Source organism: Numida meleagris, chromosome 5 (assembly GCF_002078875.1).
Source record: "Numida meleagris isolate 19003 breed g44 Domestic line chromosome 5, NumMel1.0, whole genome shotgun sequence".
Classification (NCBI taxonomy): domain Eukaryota; kingdom Metazoa; phylum Chordata; class Aves; order Galliformes; family Numididae; genus Numida; species Numida meleagris.
The window spans coordinates 8,746,396-8,762,756 of record NC_034413.1 but is presented as its reverse complement, the minus strand read 5'-3'; the positions used below and the strand labels follow the sequence as shown (position 1 = coordinate 8,762,756).

Below are 16,361 nucleotides of genomic sequence, written 5' to 3'. Positions count from 1 at the left end.
GGGGTTTCTCTAGTATATCTTTTTTCATGTTTCTTTGTATGTTTTTGGCAAAAAGAAATATTTTTCTTTGAATTAAATTATATCAGTATCGGCCCATCTTTAAGCTCATCTTCTCTAGTAGAATGCACTAGTACTGAGGTATGGCTTTGGTTCCAGTACATATGTGTGTTGTGTTTGTAGTAATTATTGGTTGTTTTATTGCATTTCGCTTCATATCTTTTTAATGCTTGAGAGTATGCTGGCATCACTTGAAAAGAGTTGTCTTGAGATACACCTAGGTTGGCTGGGTGGTATAAAAATGGTGTCTTGGTTTTACTTTCAACTTCCTTAATCAGCCAGATGATAGCTGCCAGATTCTGTTTGTAATATAGATGGGATCATACCAAAAAAAAAAAAAAAAAAAAAAGCTGGGTACACTGCAATCTTACTAAAAAAAGTCTGCTAAGTCTGCTCTTAAGTGAGCAAAATGTTCCCACCCCTCTTGGTACGAAAAAGGAAATACTCTTTGTCATGGAAAGCAATAGAAACTGAAGCAAGTAGTGATGGGGTTACATCTGAAATAGCAGTTATTGTCTCTTGTGCGTTCTCGGGGTGATTGAGGCTTTTCTGTTTGTATTTGAGGGAAGGAGGGCTTGAGAGTGCACTGGAATAACTATTGCTTCCCTCATGAAAACAGTTGGGCCAAAACTTACCCACTAAGCTTATTTGGGCTTTTCAAGGCACGTGAAATATATGAATGAGTATCTAAATGTTTCTGTTAGCTGAATGGAAATACTTTTGAAAAATCTAAACTGTCTCAAATATAAGTATTGTAAGTGACGTGTGCTTTAGTCAAATGTCACATACATGCTTTAGTCAGATTCAACAATACGGCCCGCTTATGGACTATCCTGCACTTAAATCTTCCCTGTGGACTTTTTAGTGCATTTTTTTTATTATATCCTGCCCCAAAGCAGTTTGAGACAAATATGCTTGCTTTTATTGAAAATAATATGGTTAGTCTACTAGAACTTGTGTAGAATGTCTCATCCACAGTTGGCAATTTGTCCTCAGCACCCCTGTGTTCAGGCGTACTACTGTTCTTCATTTCAGATGGGGTCTGAACTCAGTGTGGACATTGCCCGTGCAGGACTTCATAAGCAAACTTGAGCTTGCTCTGCCTGCACAACAAAGTCTCTGGGCGTGAGACACCTTCACATGGAATACAGCATGATTATAACAGTGTGGTGCTGAACCCCAGCCCCGTGAGTCTAGAAAAGAGTGGGAGCCTGTAAGGAGAGCTGTGAGCAGCTGTCTGATGTAAGCTTGATGTTTGCTCCGAGCACAGCACAGTGGGCTCTGAAGCTCACGTAAAAACCATCCAGTGACCTCCTCAGGATCAGGTTGCACATTGTCTACAGAGCCAGCAACTGAGCCCAACTCTCTTAAGTGTCTCGACTGCTCCAAGTAAATCAGCTATTTCTTCCATAATACATTTAAACACGTACTCTGTACCACAGTGAGAAACCTTACCTCTTTAACAGGAAGGGAAAAAAGGCATAGGAGATGGCTCAGGCAATGGGGAAGAAGGAAGGCAGACAGCTTGCAATCCAGCCCTCATATGAAAGTTGCCCCAGGCAATTTTGTTATGTCCATGGAAGCATATGATAATCATTGCACGGCCCCATCATTAATGCTGAGTCTCTGGGAACCTGTCTTATGTTGTTTCCACTAGGGGCAGGTTAGCTAGAAAATTGATCCGATATTATTAAAGAGTCATTTTCTTTGCTGTCTGGCAGTGATCTCTGAAAAGATGTTTTGTCTTTTTAACGCTTGGTGATTGCTATAATAGGATCTCAGAAGTCTGATGTCCAAATTCAGTTTCTCACATGAAACTACTTGGTGGCTCAGGTTTTGCTTTCAGCACGGGCAGTATAAAATAGGGCTAGAAGAATCCCTCCTCATTCTATGCTGCAGGTGAGACCATTGTGTTAGCATGCCTTTACTTAGAACACATTTACATTTGCAGAGGGTTAATTATCCCCACTTTTTGATGCATTTTGACTATGACCAAATGCTGATATTTAGTGCATGGTTCACTGTTTCTCACAACTGACCACTTTCTCAGCCTTTGATGCACTCATTGTATCCAGTGGAGGTAATGTATTCTCTTATTCTCACCTCATGCTCTCACTACTGATTCTGTCTTCCATCCAGACTGAAAAAGTTCTGAACTAAAACACAGAAAAATAAAAATGAAACAAAACTCCCATTTCTGTTCTAGTTTGGGGGGCAGTGAGGCCTGTGTGTAATAAGGAAGCAACTTTATTTTGCTTAAAGGTTTTTTTTCTGAAAATTCTCACTTAGCTCCCTATTGATCAAAGGATAGTGGTTTAGTCAGTCTGATGGCTTAGAGGGATAAGATCTGTGAGAAAGAATCTTGCCTCTGACTGACTTTATTGTGAAGGCAGTAGGGGATTCCTGCTAGTGGTTTTATATATATATAAGTTTGTCTTTTGGAGAAGCGGTAGTGAGAAATGGATTTTAGGATGGAGTGGGTGTAGAGGTGGAAGTTGTAAAAGCATTCTCACAACATATTTCTTTAAAATTTCCTGCGAGCATACCTTTGTAGCAGCAACCTGATATTCCCCAAAGTCCAGCGGCCAAGGCCAGATGTCCAGTAGTGATGGGAGGAGAAGCCATCTCCATCCAGGTGAAGGCAGGATGGGGCCTGGAGTGAGTGTGGTGGTACTCTTGTGCTTAGAGAATCGTAATGGATTAGACTCACTGAGTTCACTTTTAGGCTGACTTGGTTTAATTCTGGAATTCAGGGCTCCCATTGCAAAGAGTTGTGCTGAGCTTGGTAACCGAGCATCAGTTTGCATGTGGTCTCCTGTCAATTCAGGTGGAAAGTTGTTCATTTAATAAAGGAGTTCAGTAAGTTTAAGGAGAGATCAAACAGAGTGCACGTTTCTTGCTTCAGGTTTTGTACCCAGTTGAACTTGGAATTAATTTTTGGTAACTGCATCTTGATTTTCAGCAACTGCTTGGGGAAGTGCCCTAGAAGTGTCTCCTGCCCTACATCTCTGTCTGGTTGCAAGATTCCGGAAGTGTGTGAGGCTTCACTCTTTCTATTGAAAATTCTTACCTTTCTCACTCTTTATGTTCTGAATTTGAGATGGGCTATAGAGGAAATTGACGCCAATTTTTAATACACAGTGCTTGGAACATGTCAAAGTTCTGACATCATGCCAAGTGCTGAATCAGACCCTACATTCCTTTCAACAAGACTTAGTTTCTACACAGCATCTCTGAACATCCGAATTTATAGAGGGATGGGCAGCACCTTTATTCAGTGCATCTCCCTCAGCCCTACCTCCTTTTGCTGAGGGGGCTGCAGGAGGAGGGGTTTTAGCAGAGCCAAATGGCACAGAGATGGGGAGAGCTCAGCACAAGCACACCATGCTCTGAGCAAGCTGCAGCTTCTCAAATGACTATGCTGAAGTCATTCCAAAGTGTGAAGTTATGGTTGAAAGTGTACCAACCATGTCCTGAAATAATTTGAACAGACGCTGTTTTAAAGGGCTGAGCAACATAATTTGTATTTTCCATGGAAGTTTTTCCCCTTTTGTAGATGACTCTGAATGTTTCCCAGGTTGTGGGACACACTGGGGATGGTTTTTTTCTTGTTTTGTTTTGCTCCCTGTCTCAAAGCATAGAACATGCTTGTTGCCTCATATAATTTAATGTTGATGTATTTTGTTCTTTTTTAAGGATAAGGAAAGCTGTACTGTCTGTGGGTATTACGATCTGTTTGTCCTTTCTGTCTGCTCTTCAAACATTTTTAATCTGTCTTATGCAAGAGCATACATTCACAGCAAAGGCATCTGAGCGACCTCGTGTAGATTCTCTCTGTGGCTTCTTGTCTGCTCTCTCACAAGACGCAATCAGAAGCAGGATACTGCAACAGAGCAGTGCTGGCCTGCAGCTCCTGCATGCCACGGGGCTGACTGCAGCAGGCTGCGAAACACAGTCCTTATGCTCTGGATGAGGCTCTGGTCTTTGTGCCTCATAGCATAAATGCTCTTCTTAGGTTTGTTCCCTCACTGCTCTTGTGTCCAGCTCTCATTCCTGCCGTTCTGCAGAGTTTCTGCTGTACTGCTTGTCACAGGATGAGCCACACTAGATGCAGCACCATGCATAAGACTTCCAGTCGGTCTCATTTACCAGATTTTTTGCTTTATATTCCTCTAGTTACATAGCTCACCATGCAGCACTATTTTCCCACTGCAGTTATCCATTAGCTTAAGACTTTCATAACCCAGGAGGACACTTAAATCTCTCTTCAATCATTATGCCTCTGAACACTTTCCCCTAATGTCTAGGCTTTCTTTTGGAATCTTTTATCTTACAGTTTTTATCCTGCATTTACCTGCACTGAATTGCATTTGCCAGAGTACAAATTTTTCCTGAATTGCTCTAACCCCATTTATTCTTGATGGTTAAGATGATGCCATGTGGGGAGAGAAGCAAGCTATGTGCTGTTCTCCTCAACCACGTTTGCTGCAAAGAGACCTGAACTTACTGCACCTCGGCTCTATGGCTGCCCCCACGTGCATCCCCATGCAGAGCGTATAGGGATCTCCAAAGCTTTGGTGTCTCACACTCCCCTTTGTGCTGTCACCATTGATGGCCACCGTACCACTCACTCCCCAGTAGTAGGAGAGGATGGTATTGAGGGTAATGCCGGCAGAGCACTGCATACATAGTGGGCTTTGCATGCACTCTCAGGCAGAGATGTTGACCTGAAAATACTTTCAGAAATTGTCATTAAAGTCACATGAATTAGCTTATGCATAATCTTTTTTTAAAACAACAAAACAGTTTGTGCTGTCTCCAGGATTCATAGGAGCCATCTATTTCAGTGTTATTTACTTATAAGATGTTTATCTTTCGCCCACTGTTGGGTGTGAACATCACTGGTTTTACAGTGTGCAAAGAACTATTTTTACATTGGACATTTTTGCCATTTCAGTTTACACAAACTTTTCTTTTAAGGATTCCTCAGAGCTATACAAACAATATAGCACAACTGGATGCTTCTGAGTTAAGAGGAGAACTTGAAACTCCCTATGTTTTCCATTTTAGAATTAAGTACTATGTGAAGTAACCGGTGAATGTGACTATGTAAGGCATAAAGTATGAATGATTTCAAGTATTTCATTCCAATCACTTTTCTCTCTGATTTTTGATTAATGAAGCAGTGTAAAAACAGAATAAGACTGGAATTTTAAATCAAGGGTGAATTAAAGGAAGGCCTAAGAATTTAGAGTAGCTTACTCATCTTTCTGCAGGAGAGGCTATTTCTTCACATAAAGTATGCGTGCATCATCACTTTCCTATAATTTGTTTTTAATTATTTAGTTTCAAATTATTTTTTTCTTGCTTTCCTCTCAGCCAGGTGAGAGTTTCTATTCACTGTAATTCACTGAGAAAAGTCCTTTACATAGCAAAACCTTGGGAATGTTGTACAGCTACAGGTTTGTCTTCTTAGAAGAGTGGGATTTTGTGATTATTGTTTTCTTTCTAGTTAAAATAAATTGTTACTCATTAAGTGATTATTTACCGTCTGACCCTTTGTTTGAAGGGCATATAACTATTATGTTGTTAAATGCACAAGTCTGCTGTGAAGGCTAAATTCTGTGCATAGGAATAAGGATGTCATTAGCTGTTGTGACTTTGCCTGTGACCTGCGCAGTATAAAGTCAGCACCAACTTCTTTGTTTGGCAGAGCGTTAGCAGCCATCTGCAGAGATGTGCTTGCTGAGGGAACGTTCCTTGTGTATTATGCTGTTTACCTAAGGGTTATATTCAAGGCACTCTCAGAACAGCCAGGCTGATTATTGAAAAATGCCTCATAGTAACTTCCAGCCTAAGTTGATCGATATTAGTGCACAGCTTTTCATGGGAGGGAGGGAGCGAGCTATTTAAACATTGAGAGCCTCCGGGATAACAGCGAATGAAAAAATAATGCAGAACAAATACGTTGAAGTGATCGAGAGAGAAGAATATCTTGTCTCTGTGCAGGAAAGAAAAAAAAGTTGTTAAATTGCAGCAGAAAAACCATTTGAATTCACTATTAATAAAGTGAAGGTAGATTTTTCCCTAGGCCAAAAAAGAGGGGAAAAAAAAAAAAAAAAAGCAAACCCAACAAATTGTAGTGCTCTTTAATGTAGAGAGAAGCTGAGAGTTATCCACACATGCTCCCACAGCAAGCTTACCTTCACTGCGGGTCTCAGATGTTATTGGTGTTGGCTCTGCAGTGAGCCCCTGCCCTGCAGCCCCGCGCCCTGAGCTCAGGCTCGCTCCTGCTCCCCGGTGCGGGCAGAGTCAGAGATACCGATTTCTGCGCCGATAACACTGGGAGAGGCAAACTGCGCTTCTTCCAGCATCTTCGGAGAACGTGTAACAATGCAAAGTGGAAGAGTCCTAGCTCCTGAAAACTGTGGTGTTTTTTTTCTTTTTCTCCTCGTGAACGTGTAATAATTACGAGGGAAATGTCCTGCTGTTTTCTTTTGACATGTGGAATTTTGCTAACATGTCTGCAGCATGTTAGGTGCCCTGATGGAGATGGGCATTGCTCTGTTTTGTTGGTGGGTGTGTAAAGAGAGAAAAGGGAACAATGACACTCCCAAAGAGCCTTCCTCCGCTGTTCTTCACAGAAATTAAAAATGCACAGCCTTATGGCAGATGATTTCCTAAGAATCTGGAAGTCAGGGGGGAGGTCATTGTCACTGCTTTTTTCTGACTTGCTGAAGAACCATGACATTCCTCTGTCTCCGTTTTCCCTCTGGAAACCATGAGTCTCTGGTTTTGCAGTTTGTAATGAAACCAGCAGGCTACAGGGCTGCATTCACGTTCTGGTTGACAAGACAGAGGAGCCAGGAGGAGCTGGTGGGAGCAGCCGGACAGGAGGACAAAGGGGATGGGAAGAAATGGGATTGTATCACGGGAAAAGGAAATGGGCTGATCTCCTTGGTAGAGCAAGATGGATGAAAACCTGGCTTCTAAAGATGGGGCACAGCAAACAGATTGACTCCCTGGAATGTCTTTGGACCCTTGGGGTGAAAAGTGTGATGTGCCTCTGGTGTCTAGTGGCAAGAAATCTTTTCTGGTGTCAGTGATTAAAAGATGTAGGCAGAGGAGGCTTCAACTACAGAGCCAAACAGGATGGAGACAGGATGGGTTCCTTTTGTAAGTCAACTGGTGTTAGCTTTCAAAATTTAAACTAACTTGGAGCACTTGGCATCCTTTTTTATCAGTTTTTTTGCATGTGTGTGTTAATGAGCAGACTGAACTTCCATCATTGCCAAGGGTGAGATGGGAAAGTAATCAGTGTGTAGCTCACTGTTGCTTTAACCGTTTTCTGCTTTCTTTTAGCTGTGTTCCTCACTGATGAGGGGTTGCTGGTAAAGAAGTGATGAGTCTTCATACGTGTGTTTCTTAAATAGAATTCCAGTATAACTCTGGTTACCATGTCACTCAGAAACTCTGCAGTTCTGTAGGATTGATGGGGCTCCAAGAATGGTCACAAAGTGCTTTTCAGTGTCAATTTTTGTTTCCTTAAAACAAGTCAGCAATAGGCCTTGTTGTTGTACCAAGATGCAGAAGGGATTCTGCTGGGCAGTGGTTCCAGCTTCCAGCTGCACTAACCAGCAGCACTGTCTTCTACCCCGGCTTAGGAATCATATTTTAGGAAGTCACACAAGTGTAGTGCAGGACTGTAATTTTATTTTGTGACTCATGCTGAGATACAGTCCCTGCGTGTCTTTTTGTCTTAGTAAAAGATCAGGCCACGCCTGTTTGTGGATGCAGCAAAATGGCAGGGAGTTTATTTTTATACCATTGATTCTGATGGTTGCCACTTAAATCAACACCTCCATGAGGAACTGGCTCGTGAGCACAAGTGCTCTTTAATTGAAGGGTGCACATCAGCAGCACAATGTGGTCTCGGTGTGTTTATCTCATGAAAGGCAGAACCATTATGGTTATAAAATATCAAATGCTTTGAATGGATCATGTTTATTTTGTTATTTCTGTGATCATGTATATATTTTAATGATTTTTCAAGAACAGTCTTGTTCGAAGAAAGTGGAGTGTGGTCACTTTAGAATGAGATAATTAATTCTGTGAAGGGACCAGATGACAATTTTGGGAAGCATTCCTGTCCTATAGAACATACAGGTCACCGTGCTTTTCTGATGAGACAGAAAAATGACTTGCAGGAAGCTGTTAGGTTAATTACTCTTCAGAAAAGAGGGCTAAATTTTGAGAAGTGTACAACACACTGTTGATAGAATAATGGTTGCTGGCAGATTAAAACAACAAAAGTATTTTGGAAATTTCCCCCCCTCCCCCATTTTTTTCTTAAACAACACAACAAATGGTGCCTGTGGATTTGGACAATGACTTTTGAAGCTGGCGTCAATTGAAATGGCATTTTTATACATCAGTTTGAATTAAAAATGAAAGAACATATTTAAAAATCAGTGGTAGGGATGGTCACTTTTTTTTTTCACCGACTGTGTCATGGAGCTCAGAGGATGCTTGCTGTCAATTCTGCCCTGAGCATTTTATTTCCAAACTGAGCTATATTCAATTGGATCAGAAGCATTGCCTGTTTTTACTGCGCAGTGCTAACAAATTTGTCTTCAGAGCTTTGTTCACTCAATTAGTGTTGTCAGCGTTTTTGTCTAACAATTTTGCTTTGGTTTTAACAGAACACGGTTTTCCCCCAGTCCAACCCATAGCAGAAGAGGGACGTGTGGTGCTTGCAGAACATGCTGGATGTGCACGCGGCACATCATGGCCAACACAGAGCTTATGGTCATCAATCATTTGATTGTTCTTTAAACACTGTTTTAACAGGCATTCGTTGTATAAATGGATCAGGTTATTGACCTTTGCCAGCAATTGCTTGCTACATGTCATCATGCCTTAATGATATTATCAAGGAACATATTCTGTATTGTGGATACTTTAAAGGGCTCATGCATTGTCTCTCACTAGGACGCATGGCTGGCTAAAGTATCCTGAATTAGCAAGTTATTTGATGTCATTATTAAAATATGCAGTACATTTCCAGCTACTTGCAGAGTAGGAGAGTTAAATGCTTCTCTCATTTCTACAAAAGCAAAGCCCAGGAAGAAGAGTTATTTGTCATATTGGAATACTTGGTTTGAGATCTTGCCTCTTTTCTCCTTCACAATTTATTCTACCTAGAATTGAGCGGTGCTGTCCTCCAGCTGCAACTCCTCCATTTCTAGGAATATTGTAGGTCTAATAGGCACAATTAAATCATTACAGCATATAATAGATGGAACTCTAATGAAATCAACTATGTTTTTAATGAAGATTAGAGTTTTTAAATTAGAATAGATACAGATTTCTTTATTTACTTGTGTGGGGCGGGAAGCTTGCTGACTGTAATGGCTGATTCAATTTAAATGAGGAAAACTAGCCAGTATTCTATAAATTTTCTCTTCTGGTTAAAATTTAAGGCTACAGTGACTTTCAAAATCCAGAATGATGAAATCGAACTGTTCAGCTGAATATTCTTACATCTATTTATTATGTGAATCTACTGTTGTTTCTGTGGCTCCTTGTGTCACATTCTTTAACTAAAAGTTGATTTTCTGTTAAGAGAAAAACATACATATATCACAAAGTATACAGTGTTATGATCCTGGTTTTTTGTTTGTTGCGTTAAAGTTAGGACTGCATGTAAACCAGAGAGAATGTGCATTCTTAAAATCTTTAAAAATAGAAATTAATAAATCTTCATGGCATTGCTAGAAAATAATTATGTAGCATTGCTTTCACTTGGTGGTGGAGAGAGACTCCTAGAAGTGTAGGTAGCCTGCAGAATAGATAAGGCCAGAATACAAATGTTACCCTCTTGTTGTATAGTTGGTTGTTTTTTAATCCTGGGAATACTGTGGAGATCTCTTTATTAATACCTACTTCACAGTTTTGTGGAGCTTAACTTTTGGAAGGAGAACCACAATTTTTTACGGTCAGGTCTTTTGCACTGTACGACAGCAACAATCAATTCTGGAACACAGAAAGTATTTCTACTACCCAACAGTAAACTTCAAGGAACAGGCAGCAAAAAGGTGTAGAGCTGGTGCAGGAAAGGAGAATCGGGACAAAAAACCACAATTTGATAGTTTCCTCTAAGTAAAACTCTTCATAGCAGTCTCCATTCTTTTTGCCAGGGTTACATTTGATTGCTGGCTTTGACAGCTCACTGTTGGCAATACGTTTCATAAATGTCTAATCCAGCTGGACAGTTCTGTTTTCATGTTTCCTTCCATTTAAAGAAAAACAGAGGAAAAAAAAAAGAGGTGGGTAGCTTCCATGATAAGATTTCAAATAAAATAGATAATATGAGCTCGATAATTAAAGTTGTAAAGGCTGTTGTGGTGTTGGTTTTTTTTTGTTGGGGGGGGAGGGGTGGGGACGAAAGAGCTCACAACACATCCTTGACATCTTCAAGATAGATTCAGAGCTGAGATCTCAGCACCAAGACCTAACAAACATCGCATACAAAGCACAGTAAATGCAGTATTCATAAATGTATATGCTCTCTGTGACTTCATGTCAGCAGGGTTCTGTAGGCCCTCATTTGTATCAAATAAACTTCAAATGGTAAAGAATGTGTGCCAGCCAGGGACGAGCATCGCTTTGAATTGTTCCTTGTGTATCATAGCTGAAATGGGAAACATGGCTGTCTTCCTGTTTGTCAAGAGAGAGAAACAGGCACGCTTTCTGTAATTATTAGTAATACTGTCAATTTAATAAATTATTCACTCATGACAACAGGATTTACATTCCACTTGCCGATAGCTTGTGGGGAAAAGTGGCTGTTTTAAAATAGTAAAACCTGACAGTAATATGGCGTGCACCATAAATCTCTGCATCACACCTCCAATGCAACACTGAAGATGAGGGCTGATAACTTCTTTCTAATGGTACCTTCCTCCTCCATCACGGATGATGCCCATTCCTACTTGCTACATTTTGTGCTACTGCTTACCCATTCTGGGCCCCAGCATTGAGGAATTCATATAACGTGAAGGTTCATAGTTTTGGCTGAGCTTGCAATGATGGCTGTGTAGTATATTGATAAACAAGAACAGCCAGATCAGAGCTTTCAGGAGTGTGATGAGGTGATGAATTGTTTATGATCAGCTTTTTGCAATCATGAGTGGCAACACCAGAGAAAGTGCAGAGAGGCTGGGGTGAAAATTCAAGAAGTGAATGATACCTGAGTTGAGATATGCTGGTGGCAAATGAGAGAAGTCAGACCACATGGGGTTGTCTATGGAAGAAATGCAGCTGTTGGTTAGTATGCTGAAGTGGGGAGAGGCAATGACATGGCTAGAAAGAGAAAGGCAACCAGTATTGTGCTAAAAAGAAAATGAAGATATTTGTAACAGTGCCTTGTGTTACTATAGGTGATACCATAGATTTTTGTCCAGGCTAGAAAAAAAAAGATTTAATAAGGAAAAAAAAAAAAAGTGAGAGCCTATATGGGAGTTTTAGGAAGGTGAATGGATGGGACCAGACTGTTTCCTATCAATGTTAGGCAGAAGGAATTGGACAGCTTGCCCAGAAATGAGAGCACTGAGTTAAAAAAGATGTTGAGTCTGGGTGAAAAAGGGGATGATCGTGTTGCATTTAATGAGTATAGATGGAGAGGAGATGCGTTGAGAGGACAAGGAACTGCTGTGTTTTGTTGAATTTGAGTTGAAGGCTAAGCAATGAGATAGATTGGAGAGGAAATGGTAGGGAAGCAGAGAGGAAAATCTGTCACTTATTAAGTAGTAGTTGCGTTTGTTTGTGCATGAGATTCTCCAGGCGTAAATTACTGCAGATCTGTACAGGAAGGGATCCAAAAGCAGAGCCTTACAGAGTTCTCACAGGGAGAAGGGAATCTGGGTGCAAGGAGAAGAAGAAATTTCAAGAGGGAAAGCACGACCTGTTGTATCAGGGGCTCACGTGAGCTCTCCTTACCCACCAACTCCTCCTATCCTTTTGCTATTCTCCCACCACCCCTTCCTCACATACACATTGAAACAATGATGGAAGAAATAATCATCCTTAGTACACATTTGCTAGTGGTCTGGGAAGCTTCTCTGTCTGTCTGTCCATCCATCCCTGCACTGAGCAGAGGAGTGGGCTCTTGCTATCTCAGTAGAAGCAAGTCAACACTCTGGGTTGGGTGGGATTGTTTTCAAAATGCTGCATAATTCCTGCTTTGTCTCTGGGTTTGAGGTAGAGGGTTTCTACGAGGAATCTCTGCATGCACCCGAGGTTGAATGGGAGTTTGAAGTTGAATGGTAGGCACCTGAAAATTCTGATTATTTCACTGTAAGATATGCTGATAGCAGAAGCAAAGCAGTATGCGAGCACTTGCTTGTTTTGGTAGGATTCCAGCAGAAGCATTATTTACCTCCCATTTGACAGATAGAGTAAATAGTGTGAAAGAAATAGTGACTTGCCAGAAATAAGTGACTTGCCAAAAAATCAAAGAAGAGATCTGTGGAAGGACTCACAGTCACTTGCTTAAAAGTATTCTGTTTTACTTATTTGTAGTTCAGAAGCAATGAAAATGATAAAAAGAAATAAAATGAAATAAAAATAAAATAAAACCCAGCATGTCTTCAGCAATTCCTTTGCCAGAACTTGTAATAGGATATGAAAGAGGCTGAGGCTTTCCTCCTTGATATTACATTAAAAAATTATTAAACATTTTTTCCTAAGTAGGAATAATATTTAATTGTCATTTAAACTAGTTCTTTAAAATCCCATAGTTTTACCCACAATAATCTGAGAACATTTAGTAAGTCTTAAAATATTCATAACACACAGAGATCGTTACTCTTGAGACCTTTATACAAAGCAGTGAAGTGTGTCAGATATATGGCAGAAACCTCTTCATTTCTTATTTCTTGTAAAGATTATATGAAAGAAAGGCAAATTCTCTGTTCTTTCCCCATTGCAATTTGCATGCCATTGTTTTATCTGTTGTGGGCCAAATTCATCTCATACACATGTTCACTGAAGAACATGGAGTTAACAAGGCTTGAATTTAGCTTGGTAAATATAAGCACAATACTGGTAAATTATTTTGTTTCTGTTTTCTGTACAGTATTTCAAATTAGAAAAAAGGTAAAATATTTTTTTTATATATCCCTTATGATACTAACAGCCTAAACTGCATTGCAGCATAGATGCTAGTACCTGGTTTTGTATTATTTGTAATTGCTCAAAACTGTCGATCACTGCATCATTGAGTATTTAGAAAAATAAAATAGAAGTCCTGCACTGGAAATGCATCATAAATATCAGAAGTCCTTGTAGTGGTACTGGCTGTGCATATTAGAGAGGGTGAGTAATTTGTTCTAATTATATTTCAGTGTGAGTGTCTAAAGCCAAGTGGAACCTCAGAGGGTTATATCTAAAATAAAACTGTGGTTACTGTATGTGGTCATAATCTCCAGATCTGTTGTGTTGAAATGACAGTATAATGAGTGGAAGTTAAAATGTCCTCTGCTTTCAAGTCATCATGGTTGTCATTTGATTAAATAATAGTTCATTCTGTTTGATGTCTTGGCTTTATTATTCAGAAGCACTTCAGTATACGTGTCCTACCTTTGTGTTACGTGCTCCTGGTAACCAGGTATCCATATAGGTTCTTATTTACACACCTGCAGCAGATACACCGCACGATTTCACTTGTGTATATGCTGCTTCAATATGGAACTTTAATTATTCCTCTTAATTATGGAGCATTCATGAAAAAGAGGGAAATCACTGGTCAGATATTAAAAAAAAAAACTGCTTAGTATTTGAAGGAATTTGATAATTTTGTTGTAGTTCATAGCTTGGCAGGTGGTAATAATTCTATGCCAGCACTGTCAAAATATGAAAATTAAAGTGACGATGGGTTTTAATGAAATCCATTTGACAAATATAATTAAGGTGTTTTAATATGAAGCCCTGTAATAAAGACTACCGGTGGACTCCCTGAGGTCCTGACTAATTGTGTAGATTGCTTTTAAGCTTTGAATAGTTTTATTGGATAATGAACTGTTAAGAAGTGTTAGATCTTTCTTAAGCAGAATTTGGTTTGAAAAAGAAGAGGAGAGACAGGCCTGAGGTGTGGCATTTTAAACATAATTAGAAGAGAGATTTAAGTTAACATCTTTGATCTTGCTGTCAGTTTTTGATTAGAGCTGTAAATGCTTTAATCAAGTGCAGTGTAGTCATTACATTTCTAACTGTTTTTAAACTGCGAAATTACTGAGACACTGACATCGGTTTAACACTTCTTGAGAATTTCCAGCAAAGTTATGGTTGTAAACGGGGTGTTTGCATTAAAACGTCGTACCGCAATAATTTACCAATTTGATAGATCGTGGGATAATTATATTTTGTTGCTCAAATAACTTGGAAATCCTTTGTGAGATTAATACAACATCCTGTGGTTGAGGAGAGTGTGCCGCATCAGTTTCCATTTTGATAATACTTCCTAATGCTGTTTTTTCAATTAAAATAATATTCATAGTGGTGCTTGTAAAGAAAATGCATATCTCACAAACTACATACGATATTTGAATGCCTTCCAAAGGAGTGCAATCTTTTTAATGGTAGATATTGCATTCTGCTGGAGTGGATTCTCTCACTCCCATTTGAGAAATGGAGAAAAAGGCACAAATATTTCCTTGGGGAATGTTCTCACATCCCCTGTTTTGCAACATTAAAGATTACTCCAAGAAATTTCAAAAATATTAAAAGCATTATTTTCTTTTTAAGAAACTCGTGTCCGAAATAGGAATAAAATGTGAAAATGGCCATGGACATAGTTAAGAAAGATCAGTGAGGCCGGTAAGCTGGATTGTACCTGCCCATAGGTGGCATGCCATTCACTGTGAATACAGAAGCTGGCAGTGCCGGGTCCTTTCCCAGATCTGGCCTTGACCTCCCTGTGCTCTGAGCATGGCAGAAAATCCACGAAGTCCCTTTGCTATGCCAGGCACAGGGCTACTGGGCAGACTGCTTTGCTCTTGTTGGTCCTCTAAGCAGAAAAAAAAAGCAAAGAAATTCAGAAAGAATTCAGCAAAGAAATATGTACTCATTCACACGAATAAACACTAATGCTGGTCTGCCATCTTATGAAATTGTTAATTGCATCCCCCAGCAGCCCACCTGATGGCTCTGGAAGCAAGTCCTGCATGTTAATAGGTCTGGGGGCTGGCAGGAGAGAGGGGACCTAGGACATCTCATGGACTGCTCAGTGGCCAGTGCTTCCTCCTAGCACCTCCAGCGTCTGTATCCCTGCTGATGGCAACTCAGTAACACCTAGCAGAGAGGAGCAGTGTCTGGTAGCCCCAGCCCAAACCACTGAGGGCCTCAAAGACAGCTTCCAGTAGCTTGGATTGCACTTGAAGCACTGCAAGCAGCTGCTTCAGCTGGATCCAAGCAAAAAACTGCTTTTCCACACAGTAAGCTGGTCTGTTCTGGAGCTGTTTGTTTTCAGTCGTCTCCAGGTGTGCCCTCAATTAAGCCATAAAGCAGTAGTCTAGTGTGGAGATGCCAAAAACAAGCGTAAGTGTTGCTGAGTTCCTCCATCAGAAGAAATCACACTTGTCATCCTAGACACTTACTGAAAACTCTTTTTTTCAACAATTTTTCCTTGCAGGAATCCCTTAGAAACAGATTGTGCCTACATGCAGTAAAGGCCCCGTGTAAGTCTACCTCTTAAATGCCATCTGAAGAGCTTAATTTGATCCTAAAATATAATTCTGCTCTGAGGATTGCTGTAAAAAAATGTATTATGGGAAAGCCTTTATTTCCATCTCAGCAATTTCCAGAAGAAATATCTTTGGTTGACAAGTACAAGAGCAGAGATTTTATATATAACCCTGCAAACTCAGCCCGGATTTAAAAATCAGTCTGGATTCTTTCCTTCTTATATACCTCCTGATAACAGTGATTTGCCAGACCATCAGGTATTTTTCATTGTTCCTTCTGTTCCCTTGCTGTGGGTTTAATGAGGTAGTGGTTTTCTCAGCATTACTCTGTGTGTAATCGAAGGCAACGTTGTGGATGGAAATAACTAACACTTAGCTGATGTGTGTGAAAAAGGAGAAGAATCCATAGCTGCGTTGGTCCTGCAGGGTAAGAATAAAAATATGAACAGGGGAAAAATGACTTAACATGGGCATATCTGAGTGGAGGAAGACAGGAGCCTGTAAGAAGATGGTTGTGTAAGCAGCACAGAGATGGCTATGTCAATGTTTTGTCCTGTAGGT

The 16,361-nt window shown here is 40.2% G+C and overlaps 1 protein-coding gene across 3 annotated transcripts in view; it reads left to right on the top strand.

Moving 5' to 3' along the window:
* The window catches only part of VTI1A (vesicle transport through interaction with t-SNAREs 1A), a 253,033-nt gene that overhangs the window by 126,190 nt on the left and 110,482 nt on the right, over nt 1–16,361 (top strand). The window contains exon 6 of one of the 3 annotated variants that reach the window (XM_021399471.1): nt 8,760–10,419. The exons of the other annotated variants lie outside the window; for them this stretch is intronic. Coding sequence (XP_021255146.1) covers nt 8,760–8,881 — 122 coding nt within the window. The 3' untranslated portion in view covers nt 8,882–10,419. Of the gene's footprint in view, nt 1–8,759; nt 10,420–16,361 lie in introns of those variants that run through there. 3 annotated transcript variants of the gene reach the window in all.